Source organism: Corvus cornix, chromosome 5 (assembly GCF_000738735.6).
Source record: "Corvus cornix cornix isolate S_Up_H32 chromosome 5, ASM73873v5, whole genome shotgun sequence".
NCBI lineage: Eukaryota > Metazoa > Chordata > Aves > Passeriformes > Corvidae > Corvus > Corvus cornix.
This window is the reverse complement of record NC_046335.1, coordinates 33,950,015-33,972,074: the sequence shown is the minus strand read 5'-3', so window position 1 is coordinate 33,972,074 and position 22,060 is coordinate 33,950,015. Positions and strand designations below refer to the sequence as shown.

At 41.2% G+C, this 22,060-nt stretch overlaps 1 protein-coding gene across 1 annotated transcript; it reads left to right on the top strand.

Annotated features, from left to right (window-relative positions):
* Window positions 1–420: 420 nt before the first annotated feature.
* Window positions 421–16,911, top strand: LOC104683729 (serine/arginine-rich splicing factor 5-like). The gene is made up of 8 exons (XM_039552140.1): window positions 421–530; window positions 2,648–2,786; window positions 6,251–6,321; window positions 7,077–7,163; window positions 9,418–9,490; window positions 13,285–13,358; window positions 14,302–14,412; window positions 15,431–16,911. Exons 2-8 carry the CDS (start codon window positions 2,661–2,663, stop codon window positions 15,720–15,722), a joined length of 834 nt encoding a protein of 277 aa, XP_039408074.1. The 5' UTR covers window positions 421–530; window positions 2,648–2,660; the 3' UTR covers window positions 15,723–16,911.
* Window positions 16,912–22,060: the final 5,149 nt, after the last annotated feature.

Below are 22,060 nucleotides of genomic sequence, written 5' to 3'. Positions count from 1 at the left end.
TAAATCTGTGTGCCGAAGAGGAGAAGATGGCAGGAAGGGCCTGGCCGCAGCACACTTCTGTTGGCAGAACTGAGTTGCCGAGTGCAGCACTTCAGATGAATTCTCTGGACGCGTGACTTTTCTCCTCCACTTGTTAAGCAGAATTGTGACCCATCTGTTTTGCCATGTCTTAGTCAAAAAGTCACAGGCAGTTCAGCATGAACAGGCTGCCCAGGGAAGCTGTGGATACCCCATCCCTGGCAGTGTCCAAGGCCAGGCCGGACGGGGCTCTGAGCAGCCTGGTGGGGCGGGAAGTGTCCCTGCCCGTGGCGGGGGCTTGGAGCGGGATGATCGCTAAGCTCCCCGCCATTGCCCGCCGCGCCTACATCTCCCGTCGTACCGCGCGGCGCGCTGCGGGCGGGGCGGTGCGGGTGGCTGCGCGCAGGCGCGGTGGTCGCGCGGCGGTCGGTCGGTGGAGCAGCCGGCAGCCATTGTCGCCGCGGCCGCAGAGCGGTTCCCTCACGGCCCGCAGGACTCGCCGCTCCGCGACGGTGCGTAGCCGCCCCTCCACGGCGGGGGGGCCGGGGCGGGTGCGGGGAGCCACCGGCGGGGTTCTGGCGGCCGTACCCTGCGGCGGGGCGGGGACGGGCCCAGGCAGGGGAGCCGCGGGCGGAGGCCGCGCTGGCGCCGCAGGCTCGGGCGCTCGGCGGGGCCGCGGCCGGGGGGGGCGGGGGGGGGGTGGGGTGGAGGCGCGCTCCATCGCTGCCCCGAGGAGGGAGGGCTGATCCCGGCGGGATGGCCGGGAGGAGCCGTCGCGGATTGGAGGCGAGCGCAAAGCTTCGAAGAGCCGAAGGGGCCGGCGCCGTGCGTGGGCCGGCGCCGCGATGGCGGCGGGGGCCCGGCTGTCTTGGGCAGGCCGCAGGCCTGGCGCAGCCCCGGTTCCTCTTGGCTGCTCGAAAGGAGGGAGGAGGAGATGGCCGCTTGCTGCGGGCCCTTGCTTCCCGAGGGTTTTTCTGCATTTTCTGAGTGGCCAGCGAGCGAACTCGGTTTCAGTGTAGTAGGAGCGACGTGTGAAGCTCCGCGCCTCGCAGGTGTCAATACAGATCTCGCATCCATTGTGCTCCCTGATTATGAGTAAATGACGCGTGGATGGGTTGTTCGTACGTCTTTCGCCCTATATTTGAGAGTTTCAGTGGTGGTCAGGTCCACCCACCCCGTGTTCATTTCCTTCGGTGATTCTTCTCCCTACCTGATTTTCCTAGAACTAAAAATACCGAACAGCAGTTACGCAGTCGTTTTAATCTTTCAAATCTTTGTTGTTCCCAAAATGAGCGCTGTTGCCGAAGTGGCTGCTCTTGCCGTGTTCTAAAGCATACAGTTACGTAAGGGTGTCCTTCCTCTACAAGGGCCTGCCTTTCCTTTAATACCCACTGATGGCCTGGCCTGTGTTTGCGTGGTAAGGGTGCGCCAGAGAAACCATGTGTTGGAAGACTGGGCACTCCGCGAGGGAGCTGAACCAGCCCCCTGAACTGGATTTCTGTGTGGGCATCAAAATGCACGTGTGAGCACAAAGAAGAGAATGGCTACAAAGGGCAGCGTAGGCTCTTCCGAGGTTCGGGCATGGCTGAGGCCAGTCAAAGTAAGTGCTGTCACAGTTCAACCCCTCGCCCCATAAAAAGCCCAGTACTCAGGCTTCCAAAATTCTGGCACTTCTCTGATGGCACAGTAAGTCTGAGTAAAGAAAGTATTTAATAGAAGTCTAAAGGGCGTTAGTTAACAGAGAAGGTAAATCACATTAATTCAAAATAGTGCATCCAAACTGACTGGAATTATTTTTACAGCTAACGCGATATGTTGTCTGTTTCCTCTGCTTCTTTAGAGCCCAGTATTGTAGTGGAAGATCACGTCATATTTCCATTCCTTAGGGCTTGAATTCTTTGTTTTTTTCTATGACAGTAAGCTCGCTGAGTGAGCCGAATAATTAATATTTTCCAGTTACAAGATCTTAAAAATTTTTAAACCACATAAACTGAAAAGGTAACACCTTAAGGTAAAAAATAGAGTTTTATATAGAATATCTCAAATTATATATCCTGGATCAGTAAATAGCTTTGAAAATTTTAATGCCCCAAATATCCTTTTTTATTCTTGCCATTTTTGAAATCTCATAATGCAAAATTTTTCTTCCAAATGTGATAGACTCTTAAAATAAGTTATATTTATGCCTACTGGAAATCGAAATAATTTGATGGCTACCATTCATCTTTTGTGTGCTAATAAAATTTTATCGCAGAGATTTTTCTAGGTGAAAGTAAAAGTTTAGAGAATGTTTTATGTTTTTGTTGTTATTCCAATAATTAGCATATGAGTTTTGTTCTTTTTTTTTTCAGTAGCTGCTAGCCCAGTAAAATCTTCAGAGTTACAGAGCTGGGGTTTTAAGTTTCATGATTAAAAAGTACAAAACTGGAAGCTCTTTGTAGGTTCTGCTAGAAGTCAGCAAGACAGGATTTATCACTTTTCTGGCTGTAGAGAATCAGGCTTTTAATGTGTATACCTAGAGGACAGTAAAATCAAATCCTATTTAACCAAGATTTCTGAGATGTAAAAGATCTTGATCACCCTATTTTAAGTTTGTTAATCTGATGAACAGTGCTGTTTTCTTTTTTAGCATCAACCTTAAGATGAGTGGCTGCCGTGTCTTTGTTGGACACTTGAGCTCACGTGCTCGTGAACGGGATGTAGAGAAATTCTTCAAAGGATATGGTCGCATACGAGAAATCCATCTAAAAAATGGTTTTGGGTTTGTGGTAAGTAATAGCCTTGTTTTCCTTGCTCTTGCTTGCAGGTGCTAACCTTGCTAGGATGATGTCAAGGAAGGGAAGATGTGTAAGAGAATAGTAGTTATAGTGGGAAATGGAAATTATTAATACACATTTCAGAATGCTTTTCAGAATTTTGGATTACAGTTTTGGCCACATTTTGCTCAAAATCTTGGTGGTATTCTAGCTACATTAAATACATTGTTTGTTCACATTCTTTTGTAGGTTTAAAATTTATCCCTCATTTCTGAAGACCGTATAAGTATCCTGTTTATGGCAGTACAAAATTTGCAGTCTTGACCTGGAAGAAAAGTTTATACAGAACCACTTAAGCTCCCCTCTCACCCCTTCTAGTCTGCTTGGTCATATTTCTTAAATAATGGCGTGACATAAAAGCAGAGTAGTTGGCCTACAGATGTAATAGGTGCTGACTGGTGGATTCAAGCAGCACAGCTTTGAATTCTCGTGCAGCTAAAGTTTGACATACTCACCACCAGTACACGTTTATAGGGCGCATATGTCTGTCGGACTATTAAATGAAATAGTTCATTGTATCTCAGTTACCTGCTGCTGCTTTCTAGAGCTCTGTGCTCCTAAATGTCCAAATTTTGCGGCTTTACGGGTTCACAAATTGACTCAAGATCAGCCTGTGTTTAACTATTATCTCATGAGAATTGAGAATTAGCTGTTCTGCAGCACTTAGTTCAGACTTGAAAGGCTGATACTGCCCTCGCACTATGGCAGTCTTACATGCCGCTCTTTTTGCCAAGATCAATCCCTTGAGTGAAGTTACTGGAAAAGAACAAAAGAACAGGCTTTGCCTATTTTAGTTTCATATGAGTATTGCTCCTTAACTTCCTGCACATGGTGGTTCCTGATTACCCTGCATTATGAGCTGCTTTTTGTTGACTACCAGTAGGTAGCTATCTGTTTCTTAAAAGTCTGGAGGTAAATGGCTGATCTAGACGTGAGTTTATTTAGCATGCTCTTTCCAGTTGCTGCTATTTCTCAATCTCCTTTCCTTGACTGTTCCTCTTCCTGGGCAGGGCTGTTGACTCATTCAGGAGCAACTTCTGTTCAACTCTTGTAATCGAGTCAGTCAATCCTTCCTCCTCTTCTCTAGTTCCTAGGTGGAACCATTTTCTTTTCAAAGATCATTAATAACCTTGAATAATTGTCTCATAACTTTATCTAAAAGATTTAATTGTTCTCCGGATAAAATTCTTTTCTTCATAGCTGAACAACTTTCCCTCCCATACTTGTCATCCCATCATTGTGCACCCATATCAGAAATCACTTCCATTGTTTGTGTAATTGTTCTAGGTTTTGGAAGACTCTGGCCGGATTCCTTTGGAGCTTCCTTTTCTTCAGGCTGAACAAACACAGCTCTCTCAACCTTTCTTTGTTATCCAACCCTCTCATGAGTTTTGGTGGCCTTCTGCTAGTCTCACTCCAATTTTTCAATTCTTTTATGAGCTGGAGGGACCAAAACTGAACACCGTGTTCCAGGTGTGGCCTAACAAATGCCAAGTAGGGTGGAATAATAGCACCCCTTGGTCTGCTGATTGTACTCCTAGTGATGCAGCCCAGGATGCGATTTGCTTTCATTGTAGCAAGGCCATGCTGCTGACTCATGCTTAGCTGACTCTTCACAAGGATTTCCATGTCCTTTTCATTTCCATGTCCTTTTCCCCTTACACTCCAGCCACTCAGCCCCCAGTGCATTCTGCTGCTTAGGATTGTCTTATGCCACATGCAGCACTTCATGTTTATCTTTTGTTAAGACTCGTGATTCCTGTTTGCCTAATCTTTCAGCCTATCAAGGTCTTTTTGTTTTTTCATTCTGGTTATCTATTTCTCCTCCAACTTTGGTGTCAGACACAGAATTGGTGAGGCTGTGCTTGAGCATGTCATGCATGTCATTTATAAACACATGGAATGGCATTATCCTTCATGGCACTTCGCTTGCCATGTGCTGTCAGTTCATCTTTATTTTCTGTTTTTTAAGACCTGTATTTATAAAACATTACAAAACCAAGTGAACACTGTTATAGTGTTAAAAGCATGTTTTGTTGTGCTTGATTGAAATCATTGCTTAATCTTTCAAACTAATTATATTTACTTAAATGTTGTAGATTTCAGGGAATAGTGTTTTCAGAGTGTAAAGCTAGGTAGACTTGCAGATGTTCAGTTTGTTAGAAATAGTTATAGAAATAGAATAGTTGACATAATGGGACTTGGAGTTGCCAAATGCTGGACCTAAATAATTTTTTTTAAGATATGCTTTGCATCATCATGCAAACATGTGATGTTTCATTTGGTAGTGAAACAGATTTCAGTGCAGAAGGGGGAAGATTGCTTAAGCCAGTATTGCTTCTGAAAAGCAGTTCATAGTTACACAAACAGTTTCTTCAACTTGAGAAGCTTCTTCTCTGTTGTTAATTTCTTGCAAGCTGCAGTTCCACAATTTTTTCTCTCCCATCTGCACTGTTGCTTCCAGCAGTCCCTATCCACCTGCTTGTTCTCTCTGCTTTATTTCTTTCCTTTGTTCCCTTGCCTCTCATGGTATTGCTGCAGTTGTTCAGCCGCATACAATGTACCTAACCTGGGAAGCTGATCTGGTTGAAAAATAACAGTGCCTTTTTCACCCCACCGCCTGCACAAAGTGTGCTGTTTTTCATCTGGGTAGATTTCTTGACCTAGTTTCCTGCAGAGCTGTAGAAGCAGCTTTGCCAAGAACCAGTGGGCTGGATAGTGGGCAGAGGCTACTTGGGCTGACTAAAGCAGCATTTCTTCCAAAAGTGAAGTGACAGATTCCATTGCAACAGTAAATGGAATTATGCTTGTTACAGCTGATCTGGACCCGCAGGTGGCCAGTGCTGAAGAAGGGCTTCTGTTTCATACTCTTCTTACATGGGCACCTTTTTGCCCAGCTAGTGAACTGAATTCACTCAGAAAAAAACCCAGGAGGGCTCTTTTTTCTGGTTTACCCTTTCTTTGCCAGTTCAGTAAGAATTTAATCTTAAGAGAGTTTCGGGAGTGCATGACTCCTGCATTTGATCAGCTCATCCTGTTATATTGCATTTTCCTGTATGTGGGGCTGTGTTTTAAATTGTATGCCTTGAAGTAATTTCCCCTACCTCTCCCCAAAAGTATTTTAGATATTTCTGTAGTAAACCAGGTCATTTAGTTTATTCAATACAGATCCTGCAAATAATTCTACTGAAACAATTGGGGAGGCAAAAGGAATTTGTGGGGTGGAGGGAGAAGAAATGATTATGAATAGGAACATGTTGGCATTTCAATCATAAATGTACTAGGAATCAGCTTCCTTATTCAGAGTTCTTGGTGATACTTCATGTAGAAATGTAAAATTTATAAAGAAAGCATGTTTATTAGTATTTGCGTATACTGTGAGGGAAAATACTTTTTTATTCCTATTTTCTTTCTAGGAATTCGAAGACCACAGGGATGCTGATGATGCAATTTATGAACTAAATGGTAAAGAGCTGTGTGATGAAAGGTAAGTGTGATACCATAATTTCCCTTAAGAATAGAAAAAGTGCTTTGCATCAAAATGCAGTGCATTATCTTGTGGCGTTTCTTGTGGTTCTGTGATGGGATATACCTTCCATAACTTTAAAGACATCATTGGGTTCCAGTCTTGTTTAAGGCAAAGGATTAGTTTGGGACTGGATGAGTGGTTTGGAGCAGGGCTGACTGTTTTCTCTACTTCCACTTAGTTCTCTTTCAAAGCTAACTCAGGATCTTGTCATTTGGAATATTAGTAAGAGTGAATTGAACTTATCTGTCTGTTGGCCAGAAAATAAGCTGATGATAGCCTGTTACTCGTTGGATTGTTGCCCTTCAGTCTGCAGCAATGTGGACTATAGTCATTGTACGTTGCAGTAATTTTTATTGTGATTGTGGAAGCTGGGGTTTAGGTCATTAGGTTGTTGTTAGTGATTTTAGTACTCTTTTCTCTCTGTGATTACTCCTGGGCTCTGGTTGAGCAAATTTAAGTGTTTCAGTCTGAATTACAGACTTGTGACAATTTTAATGAAAATCTGAGGGAGGTGAATGAGAAAGAACGCTGGTCTGGCTCTTTAAGAAATGCCAGTGGTTGTGTTATAAATCATTGCTTGCAAGGGCAAGATAATTCTTGTTTGTGCACATTTGCTTCCAGTTGTGAAAGATTTAAGTCAATGTCAAATACTTAAAGTATGTTGTTTTATTTTTTTATGTGCTTGTTTTGTTTTGTTTTTTTTCTGTCATAAGGGTCACAATTGAACATGCTCGAGCCCGAAGAGGAAGGGGAAGATTCTCACAACGGTTCAGTTACTACCAGTCGCAGAGTGGATCTAGGTAGGTGGTCTGGGCTCTCTGTCCTTTTCCTCTTCCAGTAACTGAAGAACTGGAGTGAAATACTCTTTTCTTTTTGTGATTTAGGGATCCAGCTCGGTTTCCTTGTATAGCTTCACAAAAGAAGTTCTATGTTCTCAAACACTGCAGGTTCATTACTATTACTTGCCTTCTCCGGCTGAGGAGAGTGTGGATTTTAAAGCAGTTTAACTGTCTTGAAGACTTCACAAACCTATTATGAAATGTGCCTTTGCCATGGTGTAGGCACTATGCTGGTCTTGCTTCCTACTGTCATGTAAATGATGTGAAGGAGTATTGCTGCAGTTGGATTGGCTGATTTTAACACTAAATCAAGAAAAATGCAGAGCTTCTCTACTGTGGTTTTTGTCACCAAACTGAGCTTACATGCTAAGTAGAATTATTGTAGAGCAATAATTCAAGGTATTTACTGTCTAACCAAGTTTACACATTTCCAGTTTTATGGTTATCAAAATGCTTGTTTCAGCACAGCCTAGAAAAGGAGCAGTGCTAGGGCACAAGATAAACCCTTCTGCATGTTTTAGTAAATACCAGTTGACTTAAGTTTGCTGACCAAGCAGGTGGCTTGCTAAGGGAGTCTCTCTCCTGTGATGGAATGTGAAAATCAGGACACAGCTCATCTCTAGAATACCTCTAGAGGACACACAGTATTTGTGGAGTTGTTCACTTTCAGTGATTAGAGCCAGTGAAAGTTCTGCAGATTTGCGTATATTCTGCCAGACAACTACACATTACATTACATCTTTGTGCTTTATATCTACCTGTGTGAAGGAAGTATGTGTGGAATAATTTATTCTGTAGAAACATTCATAGCTGTTGCCTATGTACAGTAGAGTTTGGAAGATGAAGATACAAGGGACATAAACCTTCACATTTGTTACAAAGTCAGAATTGCTGGCAGTTTCCAACCACTGTTTGGAACATCTAATTTGCGTATGCAAGCATACTAATTAGATTATTTTTTCTTTAATGGCAGTAGCCTTGACACAGTATAACTGGTCCAAGGTCCATGCTAAAAGTGGACTTTAAAAGTAGCAAGTTTGATTGAAGGTCGTGGGCATCTGACGCTGTAGTCGTGTTCGTGATGTCAGACTGCCAGTGCTAGACAGGAAGAGACTGTGGTTTGCAATAATGGAAAAATCAGACTCATTTGTGACTCTGGGACCTCCATTTAAATATCTGGAAGATCTGGATGTTCTGAAAAAGATTGGACACTTTGAGGTATGCACTGAAATGAAATTGACTGTGCTTCAGTGTATAAATCAATACACACAATTTAGAACCATGTTTCTGTGGGAGAAGATGAGAATCATTTTCTCAAAGGTCAGTGCTCTTGATTTTCCAATCTTTTTTTTTAGCAATACGAAGTAGTGCCGTTGTTAGAATCCTGCATTACTTACCAAAAAATTGGCATCCTTTTTCCATAATTCTCAAATCCCTTTCTATTCAGAATGGCTAGGATGGGGAACAGAAATTACTTGCATGGGTAATATTCTTTCCAGGTGTCTCCCTCTCCTGTATGAACATTTTCAAGCCACATTTTAATTTTTGAGAGGGTCTTTCATTTTTGGTTAAGTGGCAAACTTCAGCTTTCATTCAGGAGCTGTAAACTGCCATGGTTATTTCATGGCAATCAGTTGTTTAGCTCTCATTTTACTGAGATAGAAATATTTCTACCCCAAAAAATGTCTAATGCAGGTCACAGTGGCATTTATAAAATTAACAAGTGATTTGGAATTCAGAAGTGTGAACTAAGGTGCCTTTAAATTGTGTCTTCTAGCTCCCTGACATGAAGCAGAATGCTACCAACTAAAAAAGCGAAAGATAGAAAAAAATTGTCCTTTCTCTGAATATTCCCAGAAACCATATGTGAGCCAAGAAGGTCAAATACCAAAATTAAACTAAATCTCTGTACATTATTTTCATTTTACCAGACATTTACCTAGTGTATCTAGAAAAAAATGACAGCTGTGTTGACAGCCTTGGTAAAAAGGCTTCGTCAAAATCCTTCTTAATCCCCTTTTAACAGCTTACTTCTTCTAGCGGAGTCTTAAATATACTCTTGACTAGGGAGAATCAAGTCTGAAGTCCAGCAATAAGGAAATTACTTAAATCTTTCAGCAAACTGTAGAAAATGTCAGATTTCTTAAATTTTGAATTCTTTATGCTGGAGAATTTTTTCTTTTTTTTTTTTTTTCCCCTCTTTGAATTCTTCCAGCCGGTATGGGCCTCCTGTTCGTACTGAACACAGGATCATTGTTGAAAACCTTTCATCCCGTATCAGCTGGCAGGTGAGTTAGAATCTTATCTTCTTTTTCTACACCTTATTTTACTACTCCGTAAGTAGACTGCTTTCAGCCTGATTTCTTAATAAAGCCATCATAAATATTTCATGTGAACAAAAAAATAAGAAAAAAGCTTCAGGGATTGCTAAAAATTAGCAATGAAGCACTTACCAGAAGTGTTTTGTTTCATAGCTGTGCAAATGGTTCTATAAGTAGATTTTGTAGTTGGGAACTGATTCTTTCTTACTTCTGTTTGCCAACTGATAAAACTTCGGAAGACTCTAGATTGTTTCTAAAATATTGAAACATTGCATTCATTCAAACTGTGTCATCCTTTTGTATTGTTACACCTGGAAGTGCATGCCTTTGTTTTGATTAAAATTTACAGTCTTTTCTTATGTTTTGCAAAATATTTTTGTGACACGATGCATGATTGAGAATTCTGGTAATACATCAGTAATAGAGGGAATTTTAAGAGAGCTTCTGTGTCAAGTATGCTTACTGTAGGTATTTTTTTTTAAAATCCAAACTTTCATTACATGTAATTTGAAGCTTTCTTACCACCTTTCCTTTTTGTTTGTTTTTTCACCTCTTGCTAATGTTTTGCTAGTATTTAGCTGGCTTTCAAGAATAGTCATATAATCAATTCTTTTAGTTGTGTTCCGTATGGTACACAGTGTATAGAAAGTTCACTTTTTAAGGACATAGCAACAGATGCTATTTCCAAAAGGTGAGTGAATAGTGGAGTTCAGTCTTTTTCACTAACCTTTATATTCTTTGAATAAAGAGACTTAAATCAATGTACTGAAAGATGCAGGAGAACATGCTGAATGTTCAAAGCCTCGGTCTTGGAGCTACTTCCCCACGAGGAGGCTTCTTGACTTGCTTGGAGCTCTGCTGATGTGTTTCATAAGAGTTGGGTGCAATCCATGCAGATAAACGGTTGAACTCAGTTTGTTTATCTTCTGCATGACAGGTTCAAAGGGTTCGCAGTTGTACAGTTGTGTTAATTATTGAATAACTAAAAAAACCCAGCTGAGTTGATGTGATGATCAAGTGGATTTAATCTAAATATCTTCTGGGTATGCTACACAGTTACATATATGAAGAGATTGTCACTTGGAAACGACAGTAGGGACCAGAGAAGTAAGCTAATGGAGTGCTAAGGAAAAGAAATCCTATAATGTTGTTTAGTGTTAAATGCTTAACTTGAAGAAAAAATTAACATTTTTGTAACTTTCTTTTACTTGTGAATATTTATAATGGCTTTATGTGTACTTACATTTTAATCTGAAGCCCACCCAATTCAGATTTCATACTGGTGAATCTTTTAGTATTTTAATTAAATGTTTTAATGTCTCTTAAATATACGATAAATTAGCATAAGAGACTTTTTGATACCTGCCTAAATAGACATCATTTGAAGGTAACAACCATATGCAAGCTGCATTTACTTTTGGAGTTGTACTGCTTTGATACTAACTGTAGTGTTTTAACTTCTAACTATGCTACTTACACAACACATTAAAATGGCTAATGCATTAACAGTAGTGGCATTATTCTTCCCTTCTAATCCCTGCTAGGAAGCACACTCAATATGGAACCTTGCTTTTAAACTTACACACATAATTTAATCTTTGGTGTGGAACCCCATATATTGAGAACATCTATCTCCCTTAGAAGGTATTGTGTTGGGATATTTAAACATAGAAAAAGCCACAAAAATTTGTATTTGGAAAAGTTTCCTCAAATTGTTGACTATATTGTTAATAGATAATCTCATCTCTAAGTAGTAGACAAACTGTCAGAACTCTCCTTTTTTTTAGCAAACATATATTTCTGCGTGTTCAGAGCTTTCCAACCCACCCCCATTAGTTTTTCAGCATCAAATTTTCAAGCAGTTGAGAATAGGTCTGTGTTACATCAAGATGTATTGTTTAATGTGTTTTTCCTATTTATGGTTGTCCTACACCTTATTTCTCTTTGCTGCTAAGGACAGCAGGGTTTTCTCGTGCTATTTAAGGTGAACCAGAACAGTAAACTTAAGATAAAACTTGATTGTTCCACTGGTTAGGTAGTAAAACCAGGTAACTTTAAACATTCCTCTAGTAATGTTGAGCTTTTATAGCACATGCACACTTCCTCTCTTTCAAGCAATAATGTTGGCATCTTAGTCACGTTGTCATTGTGATTACAATGATTAAGTGATATTTCATGTTGATGTTTCTTAGGATTCCACATATAGTGTTGCAAGACTGTGGGAGCCTCAATCTTAAAGCCTAAAGTTACTGATTTAGGAAATAATTATGTAGATTATTATTTTCTAACTTCCTTTTGATTTACCAGTCCTGGTCTAGTTAAATTCTCATTGACTCGAGCAGAGACAAAATTTTGTCCATCATCTCTAAATTGAGGGAAACTGAATTTGAAGTATTGTTTTTAATGGTACTATAGGGACCAATTTTCATTTGCTATTAGGGTTTCTTTATATTAAAAACAAGGAAAATATCTACTACTTTGCATATGCCAGTTTTTAACATAAAACTATAGAATTTTAATTAAAATACTACATAAAACTAAGCTTTCTGATATTCTGTGGCAAATGTTCTAAAGTTTTTTCTTGGCTTTTTGTTTTGTAGTCTTTTGTTCCTTAAGCGTATTTCTAACCAAGTGCACTTTGAACCTCTTCTAACAACCTTGATTTGGTTAACCACTTTTCTTGTGTGGAGGAAAAAGAACCAAAGATTTGGGGGTTTTCTAGTGGCTGAAATTCTAGGGTTTGGCCTGTTCTGAATTTTCCTTTTGGTTCCTATGACACTCCTGTTTTTTGGCAGTCTAGATCTTGGTTTGCCTGGGTTTGATCTCGATTGGCTAGCACAGATCATCCTCGGGTTCTTTAGCCACTTCTGGAGACTGGAGACTATGTCCAGTGCTTTCAGGGCCTCTGGTACCTCCGTGAAGCATATTGCTATGAGCCATCACTGCCTTTCTCATGTAAGAGAGTTCCTCTTGGCCAGCTAGGTATTGGACAAGCAACTCTTTGCTTAAGGTACCTTCTTATATCACCTGCCACTTGTGGCGTGTTGCGGTAAGTAGTCTGGGATTATAAAATACCAGATACGGTTGGGTAAAAGTGCTGCCTTAACTTAGATGTTTAGCTTTTTAGTGACCTTTTGCATTATTTGTTTGTGCTTTCTCCTATTGCTAAGCAAGTAATTTTACTGTGTCCACATTTAGCCTCTGTTAAGTTTAAGACAAGGATGTTTATTGATGTGACACTGTAGCGTGACGGATACTCAAACGAAACTTAGAAAAATTTCCTTCATAAAATTTTTAATTACATTGTAATTGTACCTTTTTGCTTTTAATTTTGCTTTGAAGCTGGGGGAGGTGAGCATAAAGGTTGAATTTGTCTACATTTATTGGATTGTCATTTAACTGGGGTGTTAGTTATGAAAATCTGCATTTAATACTACTGCGCTTCTCTCCTATAATTCTGATTTCAGTGAACATGTTGGTATTTTAAGTATTGCATTGTGTTTTCATAACAGCTGGTTTCAGGATGCAGGATTATCTTAAAAGCAGTGTTTTATTCACTGTAGCTGTAAAATGATGGATCTTTTTTATATGCAGCTGCTATTAAATAAGCTGTTTCAGACACTTTTTTCTAAATGATATATTTTTATATATATAGATTGAAAAGCATTAAGCAGTTTTAGCAGAGAAAGTTTTAGGGCAGTATTCTGCTACCTGACTGATTTGTGTCCTGTTCAAGACTAAAATGTTAACTTTTGCTGTAGGACTTGAAAGATGTCATGAGAAAGGCAGGGGAGGTCACCTATGTGGATGCACACAGAAACAACAGGAATGAAGGGTGAGTTCGTTTTGTGTCTAAATCGGTGTGATAGCTGAAACTATTACGGGCATGATTTTTCTTGTAATACAGAAGAAATTAAATATAAATCTGTGGTGTGGCTTAGATGCTGAAATTTCTCCAGTTCAAGAACCAAACAATCCAAAACACAAACTGTCAATAAGCGGGAGATCAGTATTGAACTCAGTCTCTATTCTCTATCACGAAAACAATGTGTGGAAGCAGAAAAGGAAGGGAGAATTCCTTCCAAATGTTAAATCCTGCTGTCTTTAACTTATTTTTATATAATCATTTATGATCTGAGTCCTGAGACTAAAACACCTCCTGTCTATGGCTGCTTTACACTGGTTCAACAGTCAGAGTCATGGGAAAAGAACATAACCAACTTCCATGGGGAATACCTACCTGCCCACTCTCCATTCTTAATTTTGCAGTCTACAAAGGTCCTGCACAACAAAGCAGGAGAGAAGGAAGTACAAACTGAGTCTTTGTGCTGGCAAAACTGCTGTAGGGCTGTTGCAAACCAGCACAACTAAGACCTTTTTTTGAGTTCAAATTTTAAAAACCACAGACTGGATTTTTCTGTTCACTGTTAGAATGCTTAAATAGGGCAGAAGAGTCTGCAAACTTACTTTGTTTCATGGACAACTTTGGAATGCAATTTAGTGGAGGCCTGAAAGATATTTCCTCAGCTGATGCAGGTTTGTAGCTTCCTGCATTTTCTCCATCTCCTTGCAGATGGCAGTTCTGGTAATGTTCAAGAAGGTGTGAAAGGTAGGGATGGCTAGGACTGTTAAGTGTTGTATTTTACTGTTAACCACGTTAAAAACTAGCTTTCAGAAGATAAAACAAGCTGTGAAGCAACAGATTAAAAAGGGCCAGTCTTGCTCTCCTTACTTTTTTTGTTTCTCTGAAACTTCCTTTTTTTCATGATGGTGAACAGGGTTGTGGAGTTTGCATCTTACAGTGACATGAAGAGTGCACTGGAAAAGTTGGATGGCACTGAGCTGAATGGACGCAGAATTAAACTGACTGAAGACCACAGAAGGCATAGGTATGTCACCTGACATGATAAAATTCTGCTGAGGGCCTGGATTTGGGTAGCATTGATGCCAAAGTTTGATTATCTAGTTTTTTGGCCCCAATTTAAATATCACTGCACAGATAACTTTCTAGCAATGTAAACAGATTAAGATAAGAACTAACTGCTGAAACAAGGTAAATAGAAGAGTTTTGGATGAGAGTAAGGATTTTTTTAAAGAAAGAACTTTTTAAAAACACGAATTTTGGTATTAAAAAATGAATAATTGAAAAATAATTGAAAGGAAAGCTGTTTCACAGTCCTGTGAAATGTTTCTCAAATAGTTGTGGAAGACAGCTTGTTAATGAAAATAAAAGAAAATCAGTTAGCTTGCTTGCATTATTCCTAAGCAGTTCTGCTGTTTAGTCATTAAAAAAACATACTGACTTCAGCTCTTTCATTGTCTCTCTTAAAAATAAATCCATTTCTTTCCATGAAATAAAGGATGCATTACTAGTGAAGGTGTTAAAACTCTAAGGCCTTTAAGTGTGCTGGTGATCACACCTTTAGAGACTTTCTTAGCATCTTGAAAGAAACTCTTACTAACTTGCATGGTGTTTCTAGAGAGAATAAATACCACAGGTATGGAGTTTAATTTCTGTGTTTTTCTTCATAAATTAAATGATATTTCAAGGCAGGGTGTATGCTGAAAAAGAGTTCTTCTTTGATAGAAACTACCCTGCTTAAAAATTGGTTTCTCTCCTCCTGGCAGGAGCTGGGAGGAGAGGCATCTTTTATTAGGCAGTTCATATTTTGCCACACTAGCAGAGAATGTCAAGGCCAGAAGTTCCTGATAGCCTTGACCTAAGAAGATAGTGTCATGATGGAGCATAACAGGAATCTAGCAGCACTGTGAAATAACTGAATGCTGTGAATAGCACTTTCAGATGTTCCGATGGATGTGCTATGCATACAAAGTAGTTGAGAATTTTACTGATTGTTTTAAATTTAGTAAGAGGTGAGACTACAGCTTTTAATTATGTTTCTCCAGAAGCAGATCTCGATCAAGGAGTTACTCAAGATCTCGCAGCAGGTCCAGGTCTACAGGATCTTCCAGATCGGACAGCCGGTCCAGGTCCAGGTCAAGGTCCAGGTCCAGATCCAGGTCTCGCTCTCGCTCCCGATCTCGCTCTCGATCCCGCTCTCGTTCTCGCAGTCGTACTCCTAAAAAGAGTTACTCCCACAAAAGCCACCGCTCCAGCTTGATAGCTTCTTCCCCTTCCCCCTCTTCTTCTAAAAGAAAATCTCGTTCTAGGTCGAGCTCTGCTCATAGCCGTAGTTAACCTGCTCTGAGAGATGTATTAATGAATTTAATTTGATTCAAGTTTCTTGAAGACTTGAGACAAATTATGTATGAGAACTGGGAGGGGAAGAGTTAACATGATGAAAGGGTGACCTCCTCTTACATTGCCAAAGTGCCTGTCATCAAATAGGCCATCTCTGTGAGGAGGGGCTGGCTGTCAGCTTTCTTCTTTCAGTGAAGTCTGGAGTGGGAAGTCTTTTTTATTTTTTTCCCTGCTATTAGTAAACATTTCTATCATAGATATATTATGTACACATAATGCTGAGGTAATGGGATGAGACAATACGCTGCTTTCTCCCCCTCTTGCCCCTACTTTCCCCTCCACCTCCAAGGCCTTTGACTTCCAAAATACTATGTTAGCTTTTGTCCTTGGTATTAAGTCCGAGAACAGGAAGTAGAGATTTTATTCCTTTACGGTTCTGTGGCTACTTTTCTGTGCGAGAATGAATGGACCAGATAAAATTAGTTTAGAGTTCCCCCTTTTCCCCATTGCTTGGCTTAACAGGCTGTTTAAGTTCCAGCTTTACATGACCTTGACAATATGCTTAATTTGCAAAAGACTTTCAGGAATACACATTGGTTAGTTGAATGTTGCTCACTTGGATAGTGAATTAATACAGTGTTAAGCAGTAATGAAAGCTGGAATTTTCTGTTAAAATGAGACATACCATCCAGATGTCAGGATTATTGGGAATCCATTATAATAATTTTACAGTAATTCACTAGTATGTGGTATTGTATGTATAGGCCTTATTTGACAGGTGACTTCATAAAACTGCACAGAAATGTCAATATGCATGTCCATGTTTTTGATGTTTATAATAAAGTGACATAGCTTTCATACCCAAAAGTGTGATACTGAATAACATGTGTATGACTAGCAATAGTCTTGATGGAAAGGAAGGTTATTTTAGTAATGAGAGCAGCAAAAAAAAAATCCCAGGAAAAGTGTAGTCAAAATCTCTGGAATGCACAGTTGTTTTGATTAATAGAAATTTCCACTGCAAATACTGTCGTTCTTACAATTTGGGATTAGATTTTTTTTTTTTTTAACTTCTGTATCGTTAAAGAAGGGAAACATTTTTGGAAAAAATATGTAAATTAATCCCAAAGTCTTACATGTATTTAAATGTACCATTCCTAATAAAATCAAACCTTTTTCTGGCTTACTTTGCAGTTTCGTTTAATTGTTGTTGCTGTTGTTCACTTCATATAATCTTTCTGACATGATCACAAATCTATTTGAAGGTATATCTGTATGGAAGCAAGAAAATGTGAACTGGAAACCAGTTATGATATGTAAGTGACTGGATACTGACTAACAGGAGGACAGGATAGGATCTGGTGTTGGAATCTCTCTATAGGTAGATTCATTTATCACTTTTGAAATAGCGTACTAGAGATTCTTAACATTGCCCACATGACTTGTGCACATACAAGGCTTCAAGGCTGACACCCTTTATAGAGCCAAGTTACTGGTGACCCTGCCCATGGCAGGGGTTTGGAACTAGATGATTTTTAGGGTCCCTTCCCACCCAAACTATTACTTCATTCTTTGCGTGTTTGGCATGGTACAGTGATATGAATAAGCTAGCAGTTCAGAAGGAACACATTAGAAATTACTTTGCAGAGGAATCTTACTAGATGTGACTGTTGGGAAAGCTGGAGTATGCTCAGCTGTGTTAAATGTCAGCGTTGCTGGCTTTGGTAATTTTGTTAGGCTACCCAAGAAAGCCACAAATTGTCCACTGCCTCATCTAGTACCTTTGAAATTGGCAAGTGCAATATCGGAGACCTTGAATGCTTCTGACCACGGCATGCTTACCTTGCAAATTACTTAAATATAGGGCTAATGTAGATCCCATTATTTTATTAATTCCCGATTCTTTCTTGTACATCATTTCACTTCTGTAAGTTTCCATTGATTCAGTCAGCAGTGACAGCAGTCAGATGAATATGCCTGGTCAGTTCCTGAGCAGCAGCCCCTGGCCAGCTTTCCGCACAGTTTATATACTGAGCATGATGCCATGTGGTATGGGATATCCCTCTTGTCAGCTGTCTTGGCTGTGTTCCAGTTTCTCATGCCTCCCAGTCTCCTTTCTGGTAGGACATGAGAAGCTGAAAAGTCCTTGATAAACACTACTTTGCAATAACTGAAAAATGTCACTGTGTTACCAACATTATTCTCATCCTACATCTAAAACAGCACTATACCAGTTACTACGAAGAAAATTATTGCTAAAACCAGAACAACTATTAATGTATTTCTGAAACCTAATTATTTTAAAAATAGAATATTTTTAGACTGCCTTGGAATAAATTACCCATATCAGGTGCCTTACTTCCAACTTTATACAGAGCACAGGAATGTAAGCTCCACTTTAAGGTAACCATAAATAGGCTTCTTTCATGTATTAACGTCCTATCTTTTACAGCAGTCTGTGTTCCAACATCTGAGGCTTTCCCTGAGAAAGATGGGAATTACCCCCTCCAACTGGTAGAAAGCTGCTGCTCTCAGCCCTTTCAGCAAAGCTGAAAAGAACAGAGCTCCGAAGTCATGATGCATCTGCAAGTGTATCTGCCATTACTCCTCCCCTTATTCTGCTAACGTGGTCCTTGAGAGCCGTTTTCACAAATTTCTCCTCAGCAAATGGAGGCAACATAAGACAATACAAGTGTTACATTTATATTCGAGTCAAAGGTTCCACTTGTCCCTTGGGGGTGCAGCTGGGCAATAGGGCCTCAGGTTGTTTAGCAGTTTGCTGCTGGCAAGACAAGCCACCATCCCTGTGTCTGCCCCTTGTACTAAGCCAGTTCTGATGCTCATCTGATTGTCCAGAAGCCAATTCAATGACATCACAAAAAGTAGGTTCTCTGGGTCTGCTGTAGTACTGCTTTTCCCAGCATTCTCTGGGAGGGAGGAAGTGGAGTTATGGCCTGGGGTGTAACTCTCCTCTGATCCTTCTGTTTTCTTTCCTCGCAAACACAACTATCATATTTCTTCTAAATTTATCCTCCCATCTGTTCTCACAAAGTAGGCAGTCTTCAAACAGAACCCCGTCACTCTGCTCCTGTCCCGCATTTCTTGAGCTTCTCACCACAGGACATTTTCCTCCCAGGGGAAGGAAGCCCTTATGCTACAGCACGCAGCTGCTTGCAGCACGGAGCACACCTGGAAGTTGAGCACTGCAATTAGTTGCATTTCAGCAACTGGCTACATCACCGCCCAAAAGCAAGAGTGTATTTTCCATGATGTTTATGACACTTCTTTATTTTTAATTACATTTTTGTCAGTTTAACACATCATCCAAGGATATCCCAGTGGTTTGTGAAGATAAACTTTACTGTACTTGGCCACATCACATCTCTGCTTTATTAATGAGAAAAGGAAAGCAAGTGTTGTGCATGCTCACCTGTGGTTGCCAAACAAGGAGGTGAGGAAGAGGAGGGGGGGGAGGAATATACTACCGGGAAGGCCAAGATTCCTTGCCGAGCACGTTCGGCTCCGGCTCGTGCCATCTGCTGGCTGTCCTTGTGCCGCTTGCTCCTGGAGCCGAGAACGGGCTGAGAAGAGTGCGGGCTGTGCTCAGGGGAGAAAATGTTTCTCTTTCAAAACCGCGGTGAAGGAGCGACGTGATTCCCAGTGGGAAGAAGTGCCCCAGGATCTGTACCCGCAGCGCTCTGCCCCTGCTCCAGCAGAGGATCGAGGGCCGCGGGCGGAATTTCTCCGCTCTGCCAGCTCCTCCCATCGCACCCCGATCTGAGAACTGAGCGCTGTACAGTTCCTAAGTGGAGTTAGTCTTCTCACAAGGGTTTGGAAGCACGTAATTTCCCGTCTGATTCCTTCATTCCCACTCCATAGCCATTGTTTGCTGGCAGACTAAATGCTCTGTGCGTCCAGCACCTGAGGGCACGTTTCCCATTTTACCAGCCGTGCAATCAGTTCCCCCTCCACCTTCTCTCTTAGCAAACCTGCAGGAGAGTTGTTAGCCTTTCACCCCGGTGATTTACTAGGACAATAATGCTGATTAGCCAACAATTATACCTGGCAGAGGGCTGCGGCAGAGGGCTCCTCGCATGCCAGCTTAAAGGAGGGGATACAGCAGAAACATAAGGGAGCCATTCGGGCCTTAGTTAGAGTCAGCACCAAGAGGAAAGTGCAAGGGTTAACAGGCTGGGGTTAGAAACAAGACCAAATCATATGCTGTAGTGAAATACTAGCTAATGGCAACTCTGGGTAGTCTCAAGATGTTCAAAGGACATTCACTACTATTGATTTGCTGGGCCTAAGACTACGAGGGAGTGATGAGGGAGGGAAGAATGTACGGCAAAACTTGTTTTTCCAGATTAATGAAGGACTTAAGACAGAGTTTCACTGGTAATGAATGATACTTTTGTGTAGTGTGGTGGCTTTTTGCTGTAAACAGGGATGAATGTGGTCTTTCCCTGTTCTCTCCTTTTCCACTGTAGAAATCTCTTGTGCTGTGTGAGTATTTAGCCATGGCAAGCTGAGCTGGAAAGATCCAAATCAATATGCTTAGAGCAGATGTTTTGGTTCAGACAAAGAATTTCTCTCTGTATGTGTGTATGTAGGTGTGGTACATCACTGGAGACCCTGAGATCAGGTTCAGTAGGCTCCTACACACACACTGGATTTGTTTTACCCAACAGCCAGCTCTCTGGTGTTCTAAGGCAACTGATTCCTCCTCGATCAGAGTCCCATGGGTATTACTGTGTGGTTCACAGAGGTAGGATGCTGCAGGACACTCTTCTAAAGGAAGTGAGCACCCATTGGTATGGCTGAAGTTAAAATCTGAAAGGCTCTCAGTCTAGAGCCTTAAAAACAGAGGTACCCTAAACTTGTTAAAATTTGACCCAGAATTTAGTCAGGGGACAGAGTGGCAGTGGTGCAGCATATGCTAGCACAGCAATAACAAGAAGGAGATGTTAGGAAAATATACACAGTAAAAGAAAAGAAACTGGATGAAGTCTTTGCATTCACATCGACAGCTGAAGGAATTAGTCTTTAAGCTTGGTGAATGGGACTATGGATGTAGGCCCTACTGTGACTTCTGGTTGGGATTTTCCAAGTGCCTCAGGCTATCAGGAGTCCAGGCCAGCAGCATTCCAGCTACCAGACAGAGCTCTCTCTCCAAAGCAGACTGTGCTTAGGCCATGGGCGATCTGTCCTTCTGCTGCTACTGGCCATCAATCAGTATCTGGCCTCTCTAGACAGCCTGTCCCTTTAATGCCTCTGGCCAAAGATGGAATTTACCAGAGCTGGACTTAAATGCCACATCTAGTGCTCCAATCTGAAGTGTTGGTATTGGTTGCACTTGGCTTTGTTGCATCTATGTATTTTTTCCAGTAAAGCTTCAGGTCACACTGGCTGTTTAACAAAAAGTCTAAGCAAAGAGCTCTGCTGTCTCTTACACATATGGCCATTGCCGTGTTCCCTGCATCACTGCCAGTTCCTCTAAATGCCTTAACTGAAAAGTGATGTGCTCAAAAACCTCCAAGTTTTCTTACATGTTTAAAAAGTTCCCCTGTTCTTTTCCTTCAAATTGTCACAGCCTGTTTTTAGCACTGTGTGAGAACCATTACTGATCATGTAGACTGATCTTCCAGATTTGCCCAAAATGCTTGCTGCAAGATTTCTGCCCACACTTGCCCTCTGTTTGTTTCAGTTTGCTTTATCTTTCCCCAGTTCTGGCACTTGGATGGTCTAAAATCCACATCTGCTTATTGTACAGACTCTCTTGAACTTCCCTTAGTCCGGTAGCTTGTATCTCTTATCTGTGAGCACCAAAATTATCGCTGTGAAATACTATGCTGTATTTCTCAGTGAGAATCGATGACACTCAGTATATTTTGAGACCCCAAATCTCACCACAAACACATCACAACCTGTGAGTGAATTTACGTAACTCTGCTAAGACCTCACAAACCGGTGTTGTGCACTTTCCTACCTTCCCACAAGTGCCTCTGCTGCCTGAACAACAGCAATAGCTCTGCGTGGGAACGGAGCGTGCTGAGAGCAGGTTATGCGTGTGCTTACGGTGAAGTTGTGGTGTGACATAGCAGCCAGGGCTGCCTTGGGCTGGGCTCTGGAGCTGCCCACGCGCCTCTTCACCGTGACAGTGCTGTTTAGGTGACAGCGGGGTTTGCCCGGCGCGTCAGCAGCGCGATCCCAGCGGGAAGTGTCATCACTGCTTCCCACGGGGCGGATCACGGGAAAAACGAGCCCGAGCCGGCCGGCCCGCCAGGTGGCGCTGTGGCACCGCCTCACGGAAACGGCTTTTCCAGAAACTCGCAAAC

Coding starts and splice junctions, on each gene's coding strand:
- LOC104683729 (XM_039552140.1), top strand. CDS start 2,661: ATGAGTGGCTGCCGTGTCTTTGTTGGACACTTGAGCTCACGTGCTCGT. Junction 6,322..7,076: donor AAAGAGCTGTGTGATGAAAG/GTAAGTGTGATA, acceptor TTCTGTCATAAG/GGTCACAATTGAACATGCTC. Junction 9,491..13,284: donor CATCCCGTATCAGCTGGCAG/GTGAGTTAGAAT, acceptor CTTTTGCTGTAG/GACTTGAAAGATGTCATGAG.